This window comes from Cryptomeria japonica, chromosome 9 (genome assembly GCF_030272615.1).
Source record: "Cryptomeria japonica chromosome 9, Sugi_1.0, whole genome shotgun sequence".
In the NCBI taxonomy this organism is placed as follows: domain Eukaryota; kingdom Viridiplantae; phylum Streptophyta; class Pinopsida; order Cupressales; family Cupressaceae; genus Cryptomeria; species Cryptomeria japonica.
This window is the reverse complement of record NC_081413.1, coordinates 430,316,355-430,333,851: the sequence shown is the minus strand read 5'-3', so window position 1 is coordinate 430,333,851 and position 17,497 is coordinate 430,316,355. Positions and strand designations below refer to the sequence as shown.

At 34.4% G+C, this 17,497-nt stretch overlaps 1 protein-coding gene across 1 annotated transcript in view; it reads right to left on the bottom strand.

Moving 5' to 3' along the window:
- LOC131077852 (transportin MOS14) overlaps positions 1–17,497 on the bottom strand; it is a 334,725-nt gene that overhangs the window by 77,651 nt on the left and 239,577 nt on the right. The window contains exons 10-11 of the mRNA XM_058015436.2: positions 11,876–11,996; positions 5,891–6,031 (exon numbers count right to left, since the gene is read on the bottom strand). Coding sequence (XP_057871419.2) covers positions 5,891–6,031; positions 11,876–11,996 — 262 coding nt within the window. The remainder of the gene's footprint in view (positions 1–5,890; positions 6,032–11,875; positions 11,997–17,497) is intronic.

Sequence of the window (17,497 nt, the reverse complement as noted above, 5' to 3'; positions counted from 1 at the left end):
TTAGCTTCGCATGAAATAACAAAAACAACATTTTCTTGCCTATTTTTTTTTTAATATTTCAACATTTTTAGTTTCCCAAGTAAAACCCATAGTAATTGAATTCTTATTATACTTATGGTTTGCCAATTCAATCATGGTTCCAAGTAATGCTACTATGATATCAAGTTCACCAAAGATAAAATAGTATGGTCTCCATATATTCTTTAAAAAACAATAGTATCAATCAATATAATGAACAATAAATAAAAATGCATTGTTCCACGACCATTGGGGACAAGGAGACAGGGGAATGTGGGGACAAGCTTCGGGGACGAGGGGACAAAGGGAAAAAGTTTTGGGGACGGGGTTTCAGGGACGAGGGGACTTGGGCCTTGAGAGGGGAAACGCGTTTCCGTGGAACATTGGAAAAATGACATGTTACAAGGCATTTGTAAAATAAAAATAATAATCTTATAATAGATAATTGCTGGCAAACTATTACAAGAATTTGTGACAAGGCATAATAGCTAGGACATAATTAAAAACATAAGACTAAGGACAATTGGAAGGAGTTATAATTGTGATAAGATAATAAGATGAATTAAATAAATCCTAGACTACATAACTCTATGGCCCATAAAAACAAACGCATATATAGTATATTATAAATAAAATTAATAAACTTAGTAATTAAAATGTATTACCAACAAAGTTCCCATCACAATTTGTTGCTGAAAGAAAATATTAAAAGTTAAAATTAAACCAACTAATAGTTACCATATAGAAATGAAGAATATGATCTCTAATGAAATATTCGATGATTTTTACTAGATTGTTAAGCAATATGCATGTAGCATTTATTACTTTGAATTTCTAAACTTGTCTTTTGTTTTGATTAAGGTAAATGCTTTTGATCAGAGCTATGAACCGAAAAATAGGTTTTGAAAGGAAGCTGAAACCTTAATACAACAAAAGAATCACCAAGGAGAAAGGAACAACCAACAAAGAAACAAGCCTAAAATGGAACCCAAAGAACCAACAAGAAGCTACAAAGGCAACAAAGCAAGGATGCTAAATAAAGATTCAACGCAGTTTGAATCCAAACCTCACCAAATGGCTTTGAAGAGAAACATGACCAACATGGAAAGTCTTGCCAACTTTCAAAGGAGAAACTTTAGCTGAGGGACTCAAACACAGCTTCAAGATTTCTTTTCAACTTGTAGGAACCTTTACCACATCATTGAGATCCTTCACATCAATCTCCAACACCTTCCCAAAGTTTAAAGGTCGAGGACACGTCTCAATTGGCAACATGTCTCTTCTTCCAATGGAATCCGAAACCAAACCGTTACAACTCATTTGTAGTTCCCTTTTTCACAATAAAAAGAAATGAAGAGGATTCATAGTGAATTTCTTGCTCCCAAAAACCTATCTTGGACCAAAATTTGATATTGCTAGGAAAAACCTAATCAATTTGGACACAAACACGAAATTTGGCATAACAGAAGCTTTTTAGAGATTTTGTATCATTGCCAATGGCTAACCGTTGACCAATAGCATTTGTTATACCTTAGAAGACACTCCATCCAAAAATTATAGAGGGAGCTCAAGCAAACAATCCTAAATAGCAGCCATCTTAACTTTGGTAGCATCAAAGCCAAGTCCATCTTTGCAAATAAAGATAAGCCATGCCCAAAAACCAAGGACCTCCCTATAGAAATCTTGAATAATCCTCCATGGATTGAAAGGAGAACAAGGCATAACCATTCAACAAGGTTGTAACACAAGGTATACCTGAAACAATCCAATATTTGGATGCCTAGCTACAGATATCATTGATGTTTCGCTGATACTCAAAAAATCTTCCAATAAGGTAAGAATTCATAGTAGCAAAGGTTCCATCCAACAAGAAATCAGGAACTTTGAAGGAGGCATAGGGAAGATCACCATGATAAATTGGCGCAAGAAAAACCAAGTCCTACAAGAGAGGAGAAAAAGTGGTAAAAAAGGGTACCACGATAGAGATTACATCCCCTTCACTGCATTCTTGTGTTGCACACAAGGGAAAATAGGGCTCACAAAGAAAGACAACTTCCCAAGTAAAATATTCCCCTATGGATATTAATTCAGATTACTCTATATTTGTTTCACAAGAACTTCATGAACAATCTGCAAGAATTTAATCTCCAAAACATCCAATATTTTGCAAACAATTTTCAATTTTAAAACACTAATTGCAGTTTAGAACAAGCTCTGAAAGTCATACGAAAATTGCCATTAAATCTTCAGTAGAAAAAACAACAGAAATATCCAATCTCAGCCACAGAATTTACAGTCAGATTGGAATTACCAGCAATATGAACTTGAAGCATAAAGTGAGACACCTAAGTGATATCTCCAACTGACAATGGGATTTCGTCCACTGCCTCCAAGCTCGAGGATTTGAGTCCTCAAACCTGCTGAAAGCCCAAGCTTCCCAAAATTCTCCACAAGAGAACAAAACAAAGCATAATCCAAGCATGCCAAAATGAGCCTCTCCATGCTCTTAAAAAGCACATCCCTGTGACTCTTCGCATAACCTCTGCCAGTCTCTTAGAATTCCCTTTTAATAATAAAGTGACTTTGTTTTATAATTTGATGTTGATATAAAAGTCACTTTAATTTGCTTTAATTAATAATTAAATTGTCTTTAAAGTTATTAAGTTTTGACAACTTAAACTTACTTATTTAATTGATTTTCTAATTTCCCAAAAAGGGGACATTACAGTCCTCCCTCCTTAGAAATTGCTTGTCCTCCAGCAATACCAGGATCCCAAACAAATCTGAAAAATGTTTTAACATTCCTGTGATGTATCTGTATGATACAACTGAACTTGACATCCTTATCCAATTCTGCTAACCGCTGAACAATCCACAAAGAGAAAACCAAGCTGCATATGTTTCCTGGATCCCATGGCCAAGTCTGAAATCTATTGCCCTCATTATCTGGAGAAGTCAACTCATTCTTTATTTCTTCTCTCTATAACCCATTATAACAACCATCTGAAAGATATGAACTGACTATACCGCAAACTGCAAATCCTCCCTCCAAAGAAGTGGACATCTCATACCATGACGAAATATGATTCTCTTTATACCACTCACTCAATCTCTTCCCATTTGCCATCCTAAACAGATACAACCCATCAACTTGCAAGCTGAAAGAGAAATGATATATACTCCTCACAATGCAATCAAGCTGATAAGTACTCCCTTCTTTTTGTAGAAACCGATGCTCATGTACACTAGACGCATACCCATCATGCTTACGCTGCTCTACACTATCAAAATTGAAGTCTGGAAGCCTATTATCACATGAAAACCAGTTTGCAAGCCTGCTTTAACAAATGGTATCAGCACTATTAAATTGATAATCTGATTTTTAACAATTTCAGGAATGCATTTCTTGTCATCTGCTCGTAACAACTTGTCCATGCTCACTTCCCAAATACGAAAGTGACTATATTGAGCACTCACCCTCATGCTAATAGCTCCCAACTTCACTGAAAAAACTATTGAAGGGAAAGGATTCATAATTTCAGCTTCATTCATAACAATTATTTCTTGAAGCAAGTGGTGCTTCTTACCATGATTACTTACATACGGCATATAAATCTCCTTATGTTTATCAATTCCAATCAGCAAACTGTTGTTTGAACTTACATGATCTTTTCTATCTTTGTCTTACTTGAGAATCTCCTCATGCCCCACTTCTTCTAACATCGGGAGATTATTAATTATTTTTATTCCATGATAGAGACAATTCTGAAATCTGCCCCTAGAATCCATTATAACAGCTAATTCATTGTGGCATATTGAGGCATCATAGAAAAATTGGTCATCAAAATTCATGAATGGGTCTTCTCGCTGGTCACAATTTGCTTTTATGCTTATGTGATCATTGTATACTTGTGCATGTGATCAATGTAGCTCCTATTTTATGATATTGTGTCTTTAAGGTTTATTTAATAAAGGGTGCATGAAACATGTTTTAAATCCTTAAAAAACGCTTAATTTCTTGGGTTTTTCACTTTGCCGAGTTTTTGTTGTTTTCTTTGCCATGTTTGGGTCCAAACCTGAAACATGCTTGCCGATTCTAAGTCTCATAGCTATAATATACATGTATGTGTACGTGTACGTGTGTGTGTGTGTGTATATATATATAGTAACCATATCGTATTAAGTTGAATCCAAATAAATATCTACATACATTTCTATCAAAATTTGTCTCTGAAAGGAAATATTAAAATTTGAAATTGAACCAGCTAAAAGACTCTTCAAGAGATGCCTTTGAGAGTGGAACTAAGAAATGGCATTCCATTGCATCATTACAAACTATGACTATATATATATATATATATATGATGATCTTTAGATGTCTCAAATTTGTTTCTCTAATAGCAAAATAATGTGTTATATTGCTTTGATTAAAGTAACAAATTTGGTGAATGTACATGTATGTCTAATTTAATTCTCATGTGATTAATTGCTCAATACTCCCATGATTAAATTGATAGGGAATATCCAAGGTAGTAACGATTAATGATATTTTGGGAACCACAGATAATAAGTTTTATGAGGAAGACAGTCCAAAATCTCCTGTGGATAGGAGAAAGAAGTTCGAAGCTCTTTGTCATGAATTATTGGAAGATGGGGAAGTGGATCAAAAGTTGGCCATTAATTGATGCTAACTGTAACCATGATATAAACCCTAACTATTATCATAACCTTAATCGTAAAACCTAACCCCAATCATAACCCTAACCCTAAACCTAACAATGATGTAAAGCTTAGCCTTGACCATAACAGTAACCTTAACCCTAACCCTAACAATAATCCTAAATCCTAACCCTAACCATAATTCTAAACCTAAACCAAACCCTAACCGTAGCCCTAACAATGATGTAAAGTGTAAACCTTAGCCTTGACCGTAATAGTAACCTTAACCATAACCTTAGCCTTGACCGTAATAGTAACCTTAACCCTAACCCTATATGTAATCATAAAACTGACCATTAAATAGTGTTTTGTATTGTCATTAAATTATATATATATATATAGTACCCATATCCTATTAACTTAAATCCAAATAAATATCTACATACATTTCTATCAAAATTTGTCTCTGAAAGTAAACATTAAAATTTGAAATTGAACCAGCTAAAAGACTCTTCAATAGATTCCTTTGATAGTGAAACTAAGAAATGGCATTCCATTGCATCATTTTGTTATATTATCCAGCGTATAATTCTATTTGTCTCAAGTCAAATTTCTAATAATAAGCATTTAAAAAAATTATTTATTCTGAGCATGTTATAATAACACCCATTAATTTGCTCATGAAATTTAAATTCTCGTGTCTCTTTAAGAAATTAGACCTAATTTAAGCATAACCATTTTTGTTTGTGAAAAGCTGAAGAAATAATCTGTATGATCTAGGAAGAAAATGCAATATGTATTACAGAATCAATTTGACCTCAGCATGCAGCCAAGACTATGAACATTTTCTGTCAGCTAAAAGAATCCCATCTTCCATGCTCTTAGCCTTGTCTCTTTACTGCCTATGGACATTGAAAAACAAATTGCTAGATTCCTTTGAAATCATTTCATTTGGTCATATGCAAATGAATTCAAATTAACTATTAGTGGTTATATACAACACAGAAAAACAGTATGCAGAAAAGACTGCAGTGATGTACTATAGAAGGCAGAAAAAAATTAAGTTATAATAAATATTTCAACCACGTTAAACTTCCTAACACACAACACACTCTCTACCAAAAATGCATTTTTGCAGCAGAAATTAATATATTATAGGTGGTCCTTACATCCTTTGCATTGACAAGAAAACATGTTCGAGAAAATCATTTACCTTTTGAATAAACTGTGTTGGCCCCAAAAGATGACAAATTTCAATCAGAAGCTCCTCCATATTCAATCGGAAATGAGCAAGCCCATCAGGAATGTCAAATAGTTCATCTAACTCATCCACACTCAAATTACTAGTATCAATCTACAAAATAATAATTCAGAACATCAAATGTTGCACAGATAAAATTGTGATGGAAATACAGCCTACACAAAAAACAAAAATATATCTTAAAGTATGCGTTCCACTCATCAAGCTTTAACCTGTACTAACAAAGAAGTCAAGAAGAAACCCAAACTATTTTTACTTCTGAAAAGAGACAACTACAGAAAACCTCCGTGTTTAGCCACAACCATATAGCCTGCAGCTGCAACTATATTCTTATGAAATGTATGCTGCTCCATCAATCTAATTCTGATTAAATTTAAGATTAATGTTAAAGAATGAAGAAACTGTTGAAAGAAAGCAAGTTACCTTAACAGAAAACAAAAATGCCCACTAGAATTTAACACCATTAAGAATATTCGTGAAAGTCTAAAAGGCTTCTTTTATTAACTTCCTTTATCCTTGTATAAGCATAATGAAACACTTCGGAATATCACACCCACAAATTCTAGACCACAAGAGGCATTCATTTTTTATCACAGTTCCTTTTTGTAAAAGCAGTCATCATTGAGCATATTCTTCAGAAACCACTTAACATTTTCTGTTTCAGAGATGTAAGAAAGATCAGAATAATTTTCTGGACACAACACTCTGTTGGGTCAGAATCAAAAATTAATGTGTGGTTCTAGGGGCTATTGTTCTTGATGCGTTGAAATAGGAGTAAAATATTGTGGCTCCAAGTTCTCACTGACATAAAAGTCACAACCAAAAGATGAATTCCCATAAATGTCAATTCTGAAATCTAGAATGATTGTATTTATACTTGTAATTTCATAGTATAGACTCTAGAGCAGTGAAATAACTACTTGTGGGTTCCCAAAGAGCCACCAGGCAAGGCTGATACTACTGTAATTATTTTCTTTGTATCTCCTCAGGGATTGCTTTCCATTATCCCTTTCCAGGGAACTAATTGGTATAACATTGCTCAAACTTACTGAACTGGATGTGCATATTCTTTACACAATCTGAATTTCTGGAATCCTGAAGTCAGCACAATTAAAGTGATTGTATAAATGCTTGCCAGGCTTCAAAACAACATCATGAAAACTGAGGTCAAAATCTGTTCCAACAGTGCAAATGTTGAACCTCATATTATTTGAGCAAAGAAATTTATCGAGTAAGAGAAAGCATTTGATATTGCGCTAATGTCCGTGTTGTGCCGAATACTATTCGCAACATCTATTCCTTTAGATATCACTTTGTCTTGAACCTCACTTCAATCAACAAAAATGATAGTAGTATCTCTCTCAATTTCATCAATATCTTAAGTTTATTTTGCTATTATATCATTCCTCTGAATAAATAATAACAAGCAATGACATAATTTTCTAGCTCATAGCATTAAGAGGAAATATACCTATTTTTTTATTCTATTCAAAATGAAAAACAAAAGCATACTATTTCAATATGGTAAAAAGTTTTCAATTCCTTCCTTTTCCATTGACACTTTCTTCTCTTCTTCTACATTTGAATTCCAATTCATTTTTCTACAAGCGGAATCACCAAAGCTAAGCATCTAGTACATCCATATATTAGTACAATCATATTTTTGATAGTGGGACAAGGAATCATAGTAGCATAAACTAGGAATTACACACAATTAATCATGAGTAATCACCATCCAGTCATCTACTAATGCCAAGTCTAACTGGCATGATCTGGTATTTGGAAACTGAGTCAACACCTGGTCAAACCAGGGTTGACAAGTCAGAAACTTGTGCCCAGATGAAAAAAATATATTTTAATTGTCTGTAGTTGAAAACACGTATAACCAATGTTTTTGGAGGATTTTTCAAAATGCCAATGATTTGTTGGTTATAAAGCCCTCATACTTTGTTTTTGGGTCTTTTTTTCACCTTCAGACTGCAAGTAGACAAATTTAACACATTTCGCAGGCAAATGCAAGCACCAAACCAGACATTTTGCGATCATCAAACTATGGTAGGCACAGTGATACCCAAGCATGTGTTTTGATAGATTGTCAGTTGCATTTCAGGATTTTAGCATACATGTTTTGCCATGGTCTAGAGTTTCCTGGAGTATGATGAGCATGTTAATTTTCTCAGGCATGTTCAGTGTTTTGGTTGATTTTAATTCTTGTTGATGAATTTTGGTCTACGATAGCATGCAGCAGTCCCAAGCCTACCATTACTTTTCATGTGATAATATTTCCAGGCACTTGGTGCCATGTTTGGATACTGGAAGTGCCATTTGGCAGTGCATTGGGGAGCATGTAGGAAAAGGAATGGGCAATTTCACAGCCCACACAACATCACCTAGAAAATAAGTCTTTACATGGCGTATCATTTTTAGCCTAGGTGTGTATTCTTTGGCATAGGGTGCTCAAAGCTGCACAGGATCTGTGATTCACACATAATGTTTTGCATTTGAGGGCACTTGACAATGTTGACAACACAACAGTGGACAGCAGTGTAAAGTGGCATGAGGATTAGCTTTTTGGTGTTGAGGCAGCATCATAGTAGTGATTGAGATCCCTGGCAGTGCCAAAAGCACAATAGTTTAGACAATCTTCTCTGTGGAGGGCACCATACCAAAAAACAAAATAAAAACAAACCTCCGTGCAGTGTGAGGTATGGGTGCTCTCCAAAAATCAGCATGAGGGTGCTGCAGGTGTGAGCAGAAAACAACTCTGAGGGCAATGTCATTGCAAAGATTCGGGCAGTGCTGAATGTCCAGGAGGGCAGATATGGATGCTAAAAACGAAGCACTCAAAAACATAGAAGTTTCAACTAAAATTTTTAATTGAACTTTAGTTGATTGTATTTTGGAGTCTGCCCCTAGAATAGGCACATGGTCATATGATGACTAAGTACTTGTTTATAGGTGCTCTATTTTAGCCTTGGATGTAATGACCCCAGCTAGTGATTAAATTAATTTTGTCCTAAATTAGTAATTCCACAATATAGTTTATCATTTTCTCAAATTATGAGAGTGACTTAATCTAGTCATTCAATAAACATACAAATTGACGAATAAATACATGGATTAATAGTACATATATTACAAAGAATGATAACATTATTTCTACCTATAACTAATCATAGTTTAATTTGGTAGGAAAGCCTTGATAGGGCACCTGTAAACTGCTCCACCCAACTAAGCCCAAGAGTGCACAGCATCCCACTATGACGACTCACCTCTTAGCCCACAAGAGGCAGGAATGTCCCACTATGACAATTCCATCCCTTTGGGTGGCCTACTTAGCTTGGGAGAACCAGTACACTTCCATTCCCTAACTTACTTCCTCCATTCTTTCCTTTGGTTGATTATGAAATAAGACACACATGTATAAATAATCATACATACTGCAGTCTATATTAATATTACTATTAAAATCTGCATAAAAACAGGCTTCATATATTAAGCACATCCCCATGCATACCAGCAACAACAAGGATGTTACTGCCTGTAACTTAATAACAGTTCTGATCTGATCTGATCGATGGTGATGTCACTGGATGCTTTCCACTCCTTTCCTTTATATCTCTCAATGTGAGGGAGAGGTCACACCTTTTCATCATGTATGCCTTTTGGCAGGAAATGCACCCTATCACTATTAGCACCCTTTGAAAGAGTGCAACACCTCATTATTTCTGCTCTATGAAAGAGACACAACCTTTCACAATCAGATGTGCACTTTTGATTCCCAAATTATCCCCCCTTCAAATGAGTTCTCTTCTCCCTTTTATACCTCATATTTGTGGGAGTCACAACTAATCATTTCATGCCTTTTGACCATTCATTAACTTTAATCCAATTTTAATTATATTTTTTATATTATTTAGATTTTAATTTTATTTTAATTTTTATTCTTCTGTATTTTAATTTCATTATTGTTATTTATTATTAAATTATATTTCAAAGTGGGGACATTACACTGGATAACAAGGGAACTGTTTAAAGTTTTAAGCCCCTGGTCTCATGGACAGCCTATGAGGGTCTAACTTGCTTTAACACTTGTTGCAGGCCAAAATCAGGAGTGATATCTTGAGCATCTTGATGGCTTTTTCTGAACAATTTTTAAAACTGTGTTTACCCGAGCTCTATGCATTGGTACAACCAGAATTTGGTTTCTATGCCACCATATTCAGTGCCTAGTTGTATAGATAGCCTATGAGGGGCTAACATGCTTAACACTTGTTATAGGCCAAACTTCTACGAGTGATATCTTAAGCATCTAGATGGCTTTCCCAAGCCACCATTTTAACTGTGTTTATCCGAGCTCTATGCATTGGTACAGCCAGAATGGGGCTTCAATTCCTCCATATTCAGTTTTTCCAGCTGTTTATGGCTGAGGTACCTTTCCTGCTTTCAATGTGTTATTTTGTAGATTATTTTCAGTTATTTGGTGTATCTGGTTTTGATTTGTTAGCATGAGTGTTATTCTCACTCGGTTTTACAAGAAAGACTCATCAAACTTGACATGACAAGACCCATGAAACTTGAAACAACATCCCAGCCACACTGAACCTAGGGGAGAAAAAGTCCACTATGGAAAATCCAAACCAGCAACTTAGATTCACATCTAAGGGTGCACGGTATTTAGAACCCATATGTATGGTAGAATTATAATCAAATAGATTCCCAAACCAAAGAGAAGCAGTTATATGCATTGGCAGATAATAAATCAAAAACATAACCAAAGCTTGAACCAGTATTTCAGAGAAATGACAGTAAGCAAGTCAAATATGTTTCAAGAATGAATCATGATAGGAGTGTTTGGTATCTGCCAAAAGTTCATGTTCATAGACAATAACAAGTCATCCATTCTCTTCTGCACACAGTTATGAATAGCAATATTTTTCTGCAATGGCTTATAAATTCTGGACAAAGTACCTAGTATCTATAAGGTAAAGCCATACTTTCCTATCATGGGTAGGAATCAATTTTTCAACTTAGGTTTCTTGTAATCTAATCTGGTATCAATATATGTATCTGATATTTGTGGACTCTGGAGCAGAATAACAGGACTCACTGATTACCTGGAAGACTCGCCAGGTCCCAAGTCAAGCAGACCTAAATAAGGCCTGCAGATGCAATTCAGAGACATTGAAACTAGCAAGTCTAGCAAGTCTGGGCAAGTCTATGCCAAATTTTTAAACATCCATTTTCTTTAATTTCTTTAATTTCTTTAATTCCTACTTTTCTAGAACTGCCAAGTCTGTACGGAGTTTTTGTGCTGATTCTGAATCCAAATAAAAAATCAGCTCACTGAGTTTGTCTGCCTAGTCCCAAGTCTGTTATCTATGGTCTGGAGTTATATCTAACTGCTGAATTTTTTATAAGCCTTTTTCTGTAATAAAATTTCATTTTGTCTAAAAAAATTGAGTCTCACAATGAGCTATTTCCTTTCAGATGGAAACGACAAATTTTAAGTTCAACTGAGTAAAAAATCATTAAATCTTGTGCAAAACAATTACTAATTTTAACTGAACAAAAACACACACAGAAAATCTCAGTCTTCCAAGAAACTTAGGTATACTAACAATATGATGATGATGATAATCATAATTTTGCAAGCTAAAAAAAATTGATTTAAACAAATTAATTTCTAGTCCAATGCTACTTGAAAGTTCCTTATCATTGGTGATCCTTGAAAAGGATTTTTATGCACTAAATATGGTGTCACACCTAGCAGAAGCACACAGGAAAGACATAACATTCACAGAAGGTAGTATCAATTCAAACTGTAATGGCACAAAACAGATATGCAAGCACTATTTCCGTCTCATGTTTGCAAACCAGCTTGTTTGTTGATTATGTAAACCATTTCCAGTAATTAAGATTACAAAAAAAAAGGACCTGGGAACGAAGCAAAAGAGCATCAAGTAATGCTGTGAAGACAGGGACAAATACAACCAAAGCCATATGTTTGCGGCTTCCTTCAAACTCTGTTCCCAAAATATAACCAGCAAGGCCACACCTGCGAAAGACAAGGAAAATGAAGTTATCTTCAAAAGAACGGGAAAACCATCAAATAGTTCAGTACCAAAGTACAATGAAAATTCTCTAAGGGGGTATAATATATTCCTCATCATGCGTTGAAATTACAATTTAATACTGCTTCTATGCAGTACTCAGATAGCTAGTACCGAACAAACTACTTCTAAAGATAATGTTAGAACACATCTGAAATTCCATACACATTCCCATAGTTGCATAAACTGCAAAGCAACTTAACATAAATTGCATAAAAAAAAACACATTGCAATCCTATCAAAAGTTTCATACGAATTCCTGGTCAAAATTATGTGTATGGAACTGTATAACATAATATTTTTCTCAATTGGCTACAAAAACGACATTATAGAGCAATTGCTCAAAAGATATTACAAAAAAAAGATATGCAATAAAACTGAAACCACAACTAAACAGCACTGTCCACTAGGTACATGATCAGAAACAAAATAACGGGTTTACCATTTTAAAATTCAAAATACTATTTTTGCAAATTGCAACCGAACATCTTTAGCGGGTTACAATGAGAAGAACACAGGAAACATTGAGAGGGAGAGGGAGGGGGAAGAGGGGGCGGGTCAATCAGTGTTTAGATTTATAAAAAAGTTACAAACTCAAAAAACAATAAACACAGAGATGTGAAAGTGAGGGCATAACACAAAGCAAGTACACAGATTTTCTCGTGGAAAACCCTTTCGGGTAAAAAACCACGGTAAAAAGTTTCTTCAATAACTCTGAATGGGCACAACCAGATTACAAAATAAGCAACTATCAGGAGAGCACCAACTGAGATGAATCAAAATACCAACTTCAAAGCATTAGAGAGCTCCAACTCCATTCTGAACAGCCACTTCAAGAAATTAAAAATAACTCTGCTTTACTTGCTGAATCACACTACTGAAAACAAAATCTAAACAATGAACAATAACTCATACACCATCTTCAGCATGAACGATACTTGTTTCAAACCACTTGAAGAACCAAAACTTTGATAGACAACCAACACCCTGCATATATCAATTCCACTAGACACATCCCTCTTCAACGCACTACACCACAAAAACCTTTTCAAAAACCTCATAATAAAGAAAAATGCACGCTCAAATCTAGCACAGAACTTGCTCTAGTATTTAAAAAAACTTTTGTAGCCAACGTCACATCTTGCACCATTCATCCCTTCAATGCATCTACCAAGCAAATATGTAGCTATCGAATTAGTTATTTTTCTCTCTACATGCCCACATTCATACTTCCAAGAAAATCACCGCCCAAAATAAAACATATTTTCATTTTCTCCATAAAGTCGCATTTCCTAAGAAGGAGCTCCATCGCATATTCTCAACTCCGACAGCATCACTCTTGCACAATTAATGACCACGACCTAGAATAATTATTAAGTATGCCATACTCCACATACAACAGTCACACAAAAATCGTTCTTCAGCCGAGAATCAATAAAACGAATCTCCTGAAAAATTTACCGTCAATACCAAAAAGACGTCGAAGAAAAAATGGCTAATCAATTTATTGAACCAACTTAGCACTATTCTGGAACTTCGCATTAAAACGTCCAGCCCACGATATTTCTATTCACACGACCAAAGATTATTTAGGCTCCACTATCAAAAAAAATAAGGAAACGTAGCCGCAGGAAAAACGATAATCCAAAAAAGAATTGAAATTCATAGTCTTTATCGTTGCCTATTACTTCCCACGACTCTCACTCATAAACCACAAACTCTACCAGCTCTACACAGAAGCCACGTACTTTGGTTGTAAATAGTTTCATTTACCTTCCGTTAAATTCAGCATCAATTACTTTTGTTACCTATTCCATCCTGTTTCATCTAAAACTTCATGGAGAATAAGAATAATAAAAATGTAAAATAAGGAAGATCTCATATTTTACAAAAGTCGTAACCAAAAAGGATGTGAACAATACTCCACGGTACATAAAGGTTAAATATAACACCATTCGAACCCAAAAGAAGTTGACCCCTTTGAAAATTCAAAAAAGGTGACTTGGTAAAAGATTTTGACACTTAGCAACACAAGTAGACAAGGAGCCAGCTGAAGTAGACACACAACTAGATGAAGTAGATTGGTAGGAAGCTGAAACACACACCCAACTAGCTGAAGTAAACAGCTTGGCAGCTCAAACAGACAACCAAGCAGCTCAAGCTGCTCAACCAAGCACATAAGTAGGCAGCTCAATCAAAATTTAATAACCAAAGTCTTAACAAAAACATCAAGCATTTGACATCAATGACAACTAATCCAACAAACCCCCCCTTTGTCATTGATGGCAATTCCATTTCCTTCTACAGCGTTCTGAAACAAAGACAACAAAATATCTCCCGCTAAGATCCTGCTACCCTTTTGACATCAACGACAGGTACAAAGCTGCAATCAACTAGCAACTGATAGAAATCCATAAACAAGCTTGCAAATACGAACTGGGGCATAAAATAACACAATAGATACTCCCCCTAAGTAATACAACCCTTCAATGATGGAGTGAAATCACTCCTAACTGTTGTCTTAACCTTTCAAAAGTATCTTTGGGCAAGGCCTTGGTAAAATCATCTGCTAGTTGATCGTTAGTAAAAACATATTCAAACTTTACCTCTTGATCACTGACTTGTTCACGCAAGAAATGATACTTGATCGGAATGTACTTAGTTCTAGAGTGCAAAACGGGATTTTTTGATATGTTAATGGCACCCGTGTTATCACATAAAATAGAAATGGGATGATAGAAATCTACCTTGAAATCTTTCAATGTTTGCTTCATCCAAAAAACCTATGTGCAACAGGACAGTGCTGTTATATATTCCACTTTAGTAGTTGAAAGAGAAATGGAAGCTTGCTTTTTACTGTGCCATGAAACCAAACACTTTCCAAGGAAGAAGGCACCTCCACTTGTGCTCTTCCTATCATCAATTGAGCCACCCCAATCTACATCTGTGTATGTTGTAAGGAAGAAATCATTTCCACTTGAATACCAAGGTACTTGAATATTCTTTTGACTGCATGAACATGTGTCTCCTTAGGGGCAGCCTGAAATTTTGCAACATATCCTACACCCTGCATTATATCAGGTCTAGTGGCTGTAACATATAACAAACTACCTATCATAGACTTGTAGAGAGTGTCATGTCCCCTCCTTGATTGTTAAATATATCCTAAATAAAACAATTACTATTATTAATAAATATAATAATTAACACAAAATGATTATTTGAAATTTATGTACTCATTAAATATTACTTAATTAATATTTAATTCTAATAATACTCTTGATATATTCAAATAAAAAAAAAATTAATATTAAATTATAAACATTACTTTTATATTATAAATTATAAACATATGTTAGTTATGGTTGTTAGTAATCTTAAAATAACTACGGGTTAATAAGAAGAGGTGTCTTTTCAAAGAGTAATAGATATGTCACTTCAATGGCATACATATATATAGGTTGAAGACACTCAGATGAATATACAATTCTGGGATAAAACAAATAAAGATTCACATAATGGTGGAAGGAACGGTGAATCATCAAGTATATATAATAGATTTAAGTACTCAGCACCTCCATAAGATAGCGATCAGACCCAAGATGTAAGTAGCTTATCGATTCATTTCAAGACCAACATGAGAAAAGTAGATATTCGATTGGCATGACAATTAGATTCGGAATGATCACGGATTATTGGATTGAAGATTACTCAATCATTCCAAGGGTGTCGGTAATCATGAAGGTGCCAATAATATGCACCGTTTTAACCAATCTCCAATATTCAAAGAGAAAGCTAATCAACTACATATGAAAGGAGAAAAAAGGGAGAGAATATCTGGAAACACGAATCAGATCAGATCAGAACTGCTAATAAGTTACAGGCAGTAACAACCTTGTTCTTAATGGTATGCATATGAATGTGTTAATATGGATGCTTAATATATGAGGCCCGATGATGTTCTTATGCAGAATTTTAATTATATAAATATTAAAATAATACAATAACCATAATTATTATACTAGTTTCTGGAAACTGCTCTGCAGTGATATGACAATAAACCATATAATAGATAATTAATAAATAGGTTACTGATAAATAAATAAATGATTTATAATATGATATAATTTATTTATTTGTTTATTTATATGTTCAAATCAGAATAAAGACTATATATATATATATATATATATATATAAGGGAATATCAATAAGATTATATACATACACATATACATGTACATATATATATATATATATATATATATATAAAGAAATATTAATTTGAATGAACAAGTAAGGTTGAGATTATAAATCAGATTAGATTATCAAGAAAATATCAGAAAGAAGATTATGTTATCACTAATGGATTCATGTTAAGATAGTTTTGTCTCCCAATCACTTAGTTTAAGCCATAAATATGTTGAGATGGATAAATTAGGGTTAAAATAGGCCTAAATCTAGTAGGGGACATTACACGTGGTATCAAAGCTAAAATCCTGCCAGCCTGTGAGAGTACAGTTGATGCAAACCTATCCAAGGAGATACGGGTAAGCTCAGTTTCAGGTACGTATTGAGTGATTTCTAATTTAATACTAGAATATACCAGTCAATAATTTCTGAAATAAGTCCAATTAATATATGATGACATTAATTAAAATAAATTAAATTAAGTTGATGACATTAATGGGGTACAACATCAAACATTACGGTATAGCATAATCTTTCCAAGGATGAATAAGGCAATTTACACAAATTGTTCTAATACTATAAATCCATATAGTGCTGATGATATAAGAAATGACATAGGGATTGAAATGGATAACGCCATAACAAATTTAATTTTTAACCTATAGATTGCAGTGATCTCATTTTTCGCCCTTCTCTAATACTTGCAAAGATAGGGAGTGTGGGGGGGAAAGGCAGAGTAAATCGATCACATGGAGAAAATTTCCCAAGATGGGTAGGAAACCTTGAGGGAGTTGCATGTAGACTGTGTCATGCGCCCTTGCCATAGTAAATCTTCCATCTTGCAAGGTTTGGGAGAATAGGGAAGAGGAGTCTCATGCAATCTATGGGAAGTAAATCATACAACATATTATAATATGTGGTTCTACTTTTGATTGATCTAGAATAGTCCCAAAGACATTAATTGATTGGCAAACGTGAATTAATCCAATGTACTTTAAACTACATGCTTACTCTAAGTGTACTCTTCATATGTGTACTTGTGTTTGCCTCACACTTGTTTACTCCATAAGGACATTTCTTATGTATGCTTAATGCCTGTTGGTGTGTATTAGAGTGTACTGTTTCATGCTTTATGTGCCTGATGCACATTCAAGTACTTCATGCCTTACGTGCATTTATGATTCATGCCTTGCGGCTATTCAATGAGCATTTGTTTCATATGCTTTAAAAATACTTGTATGCCTTGAAAGAATGCT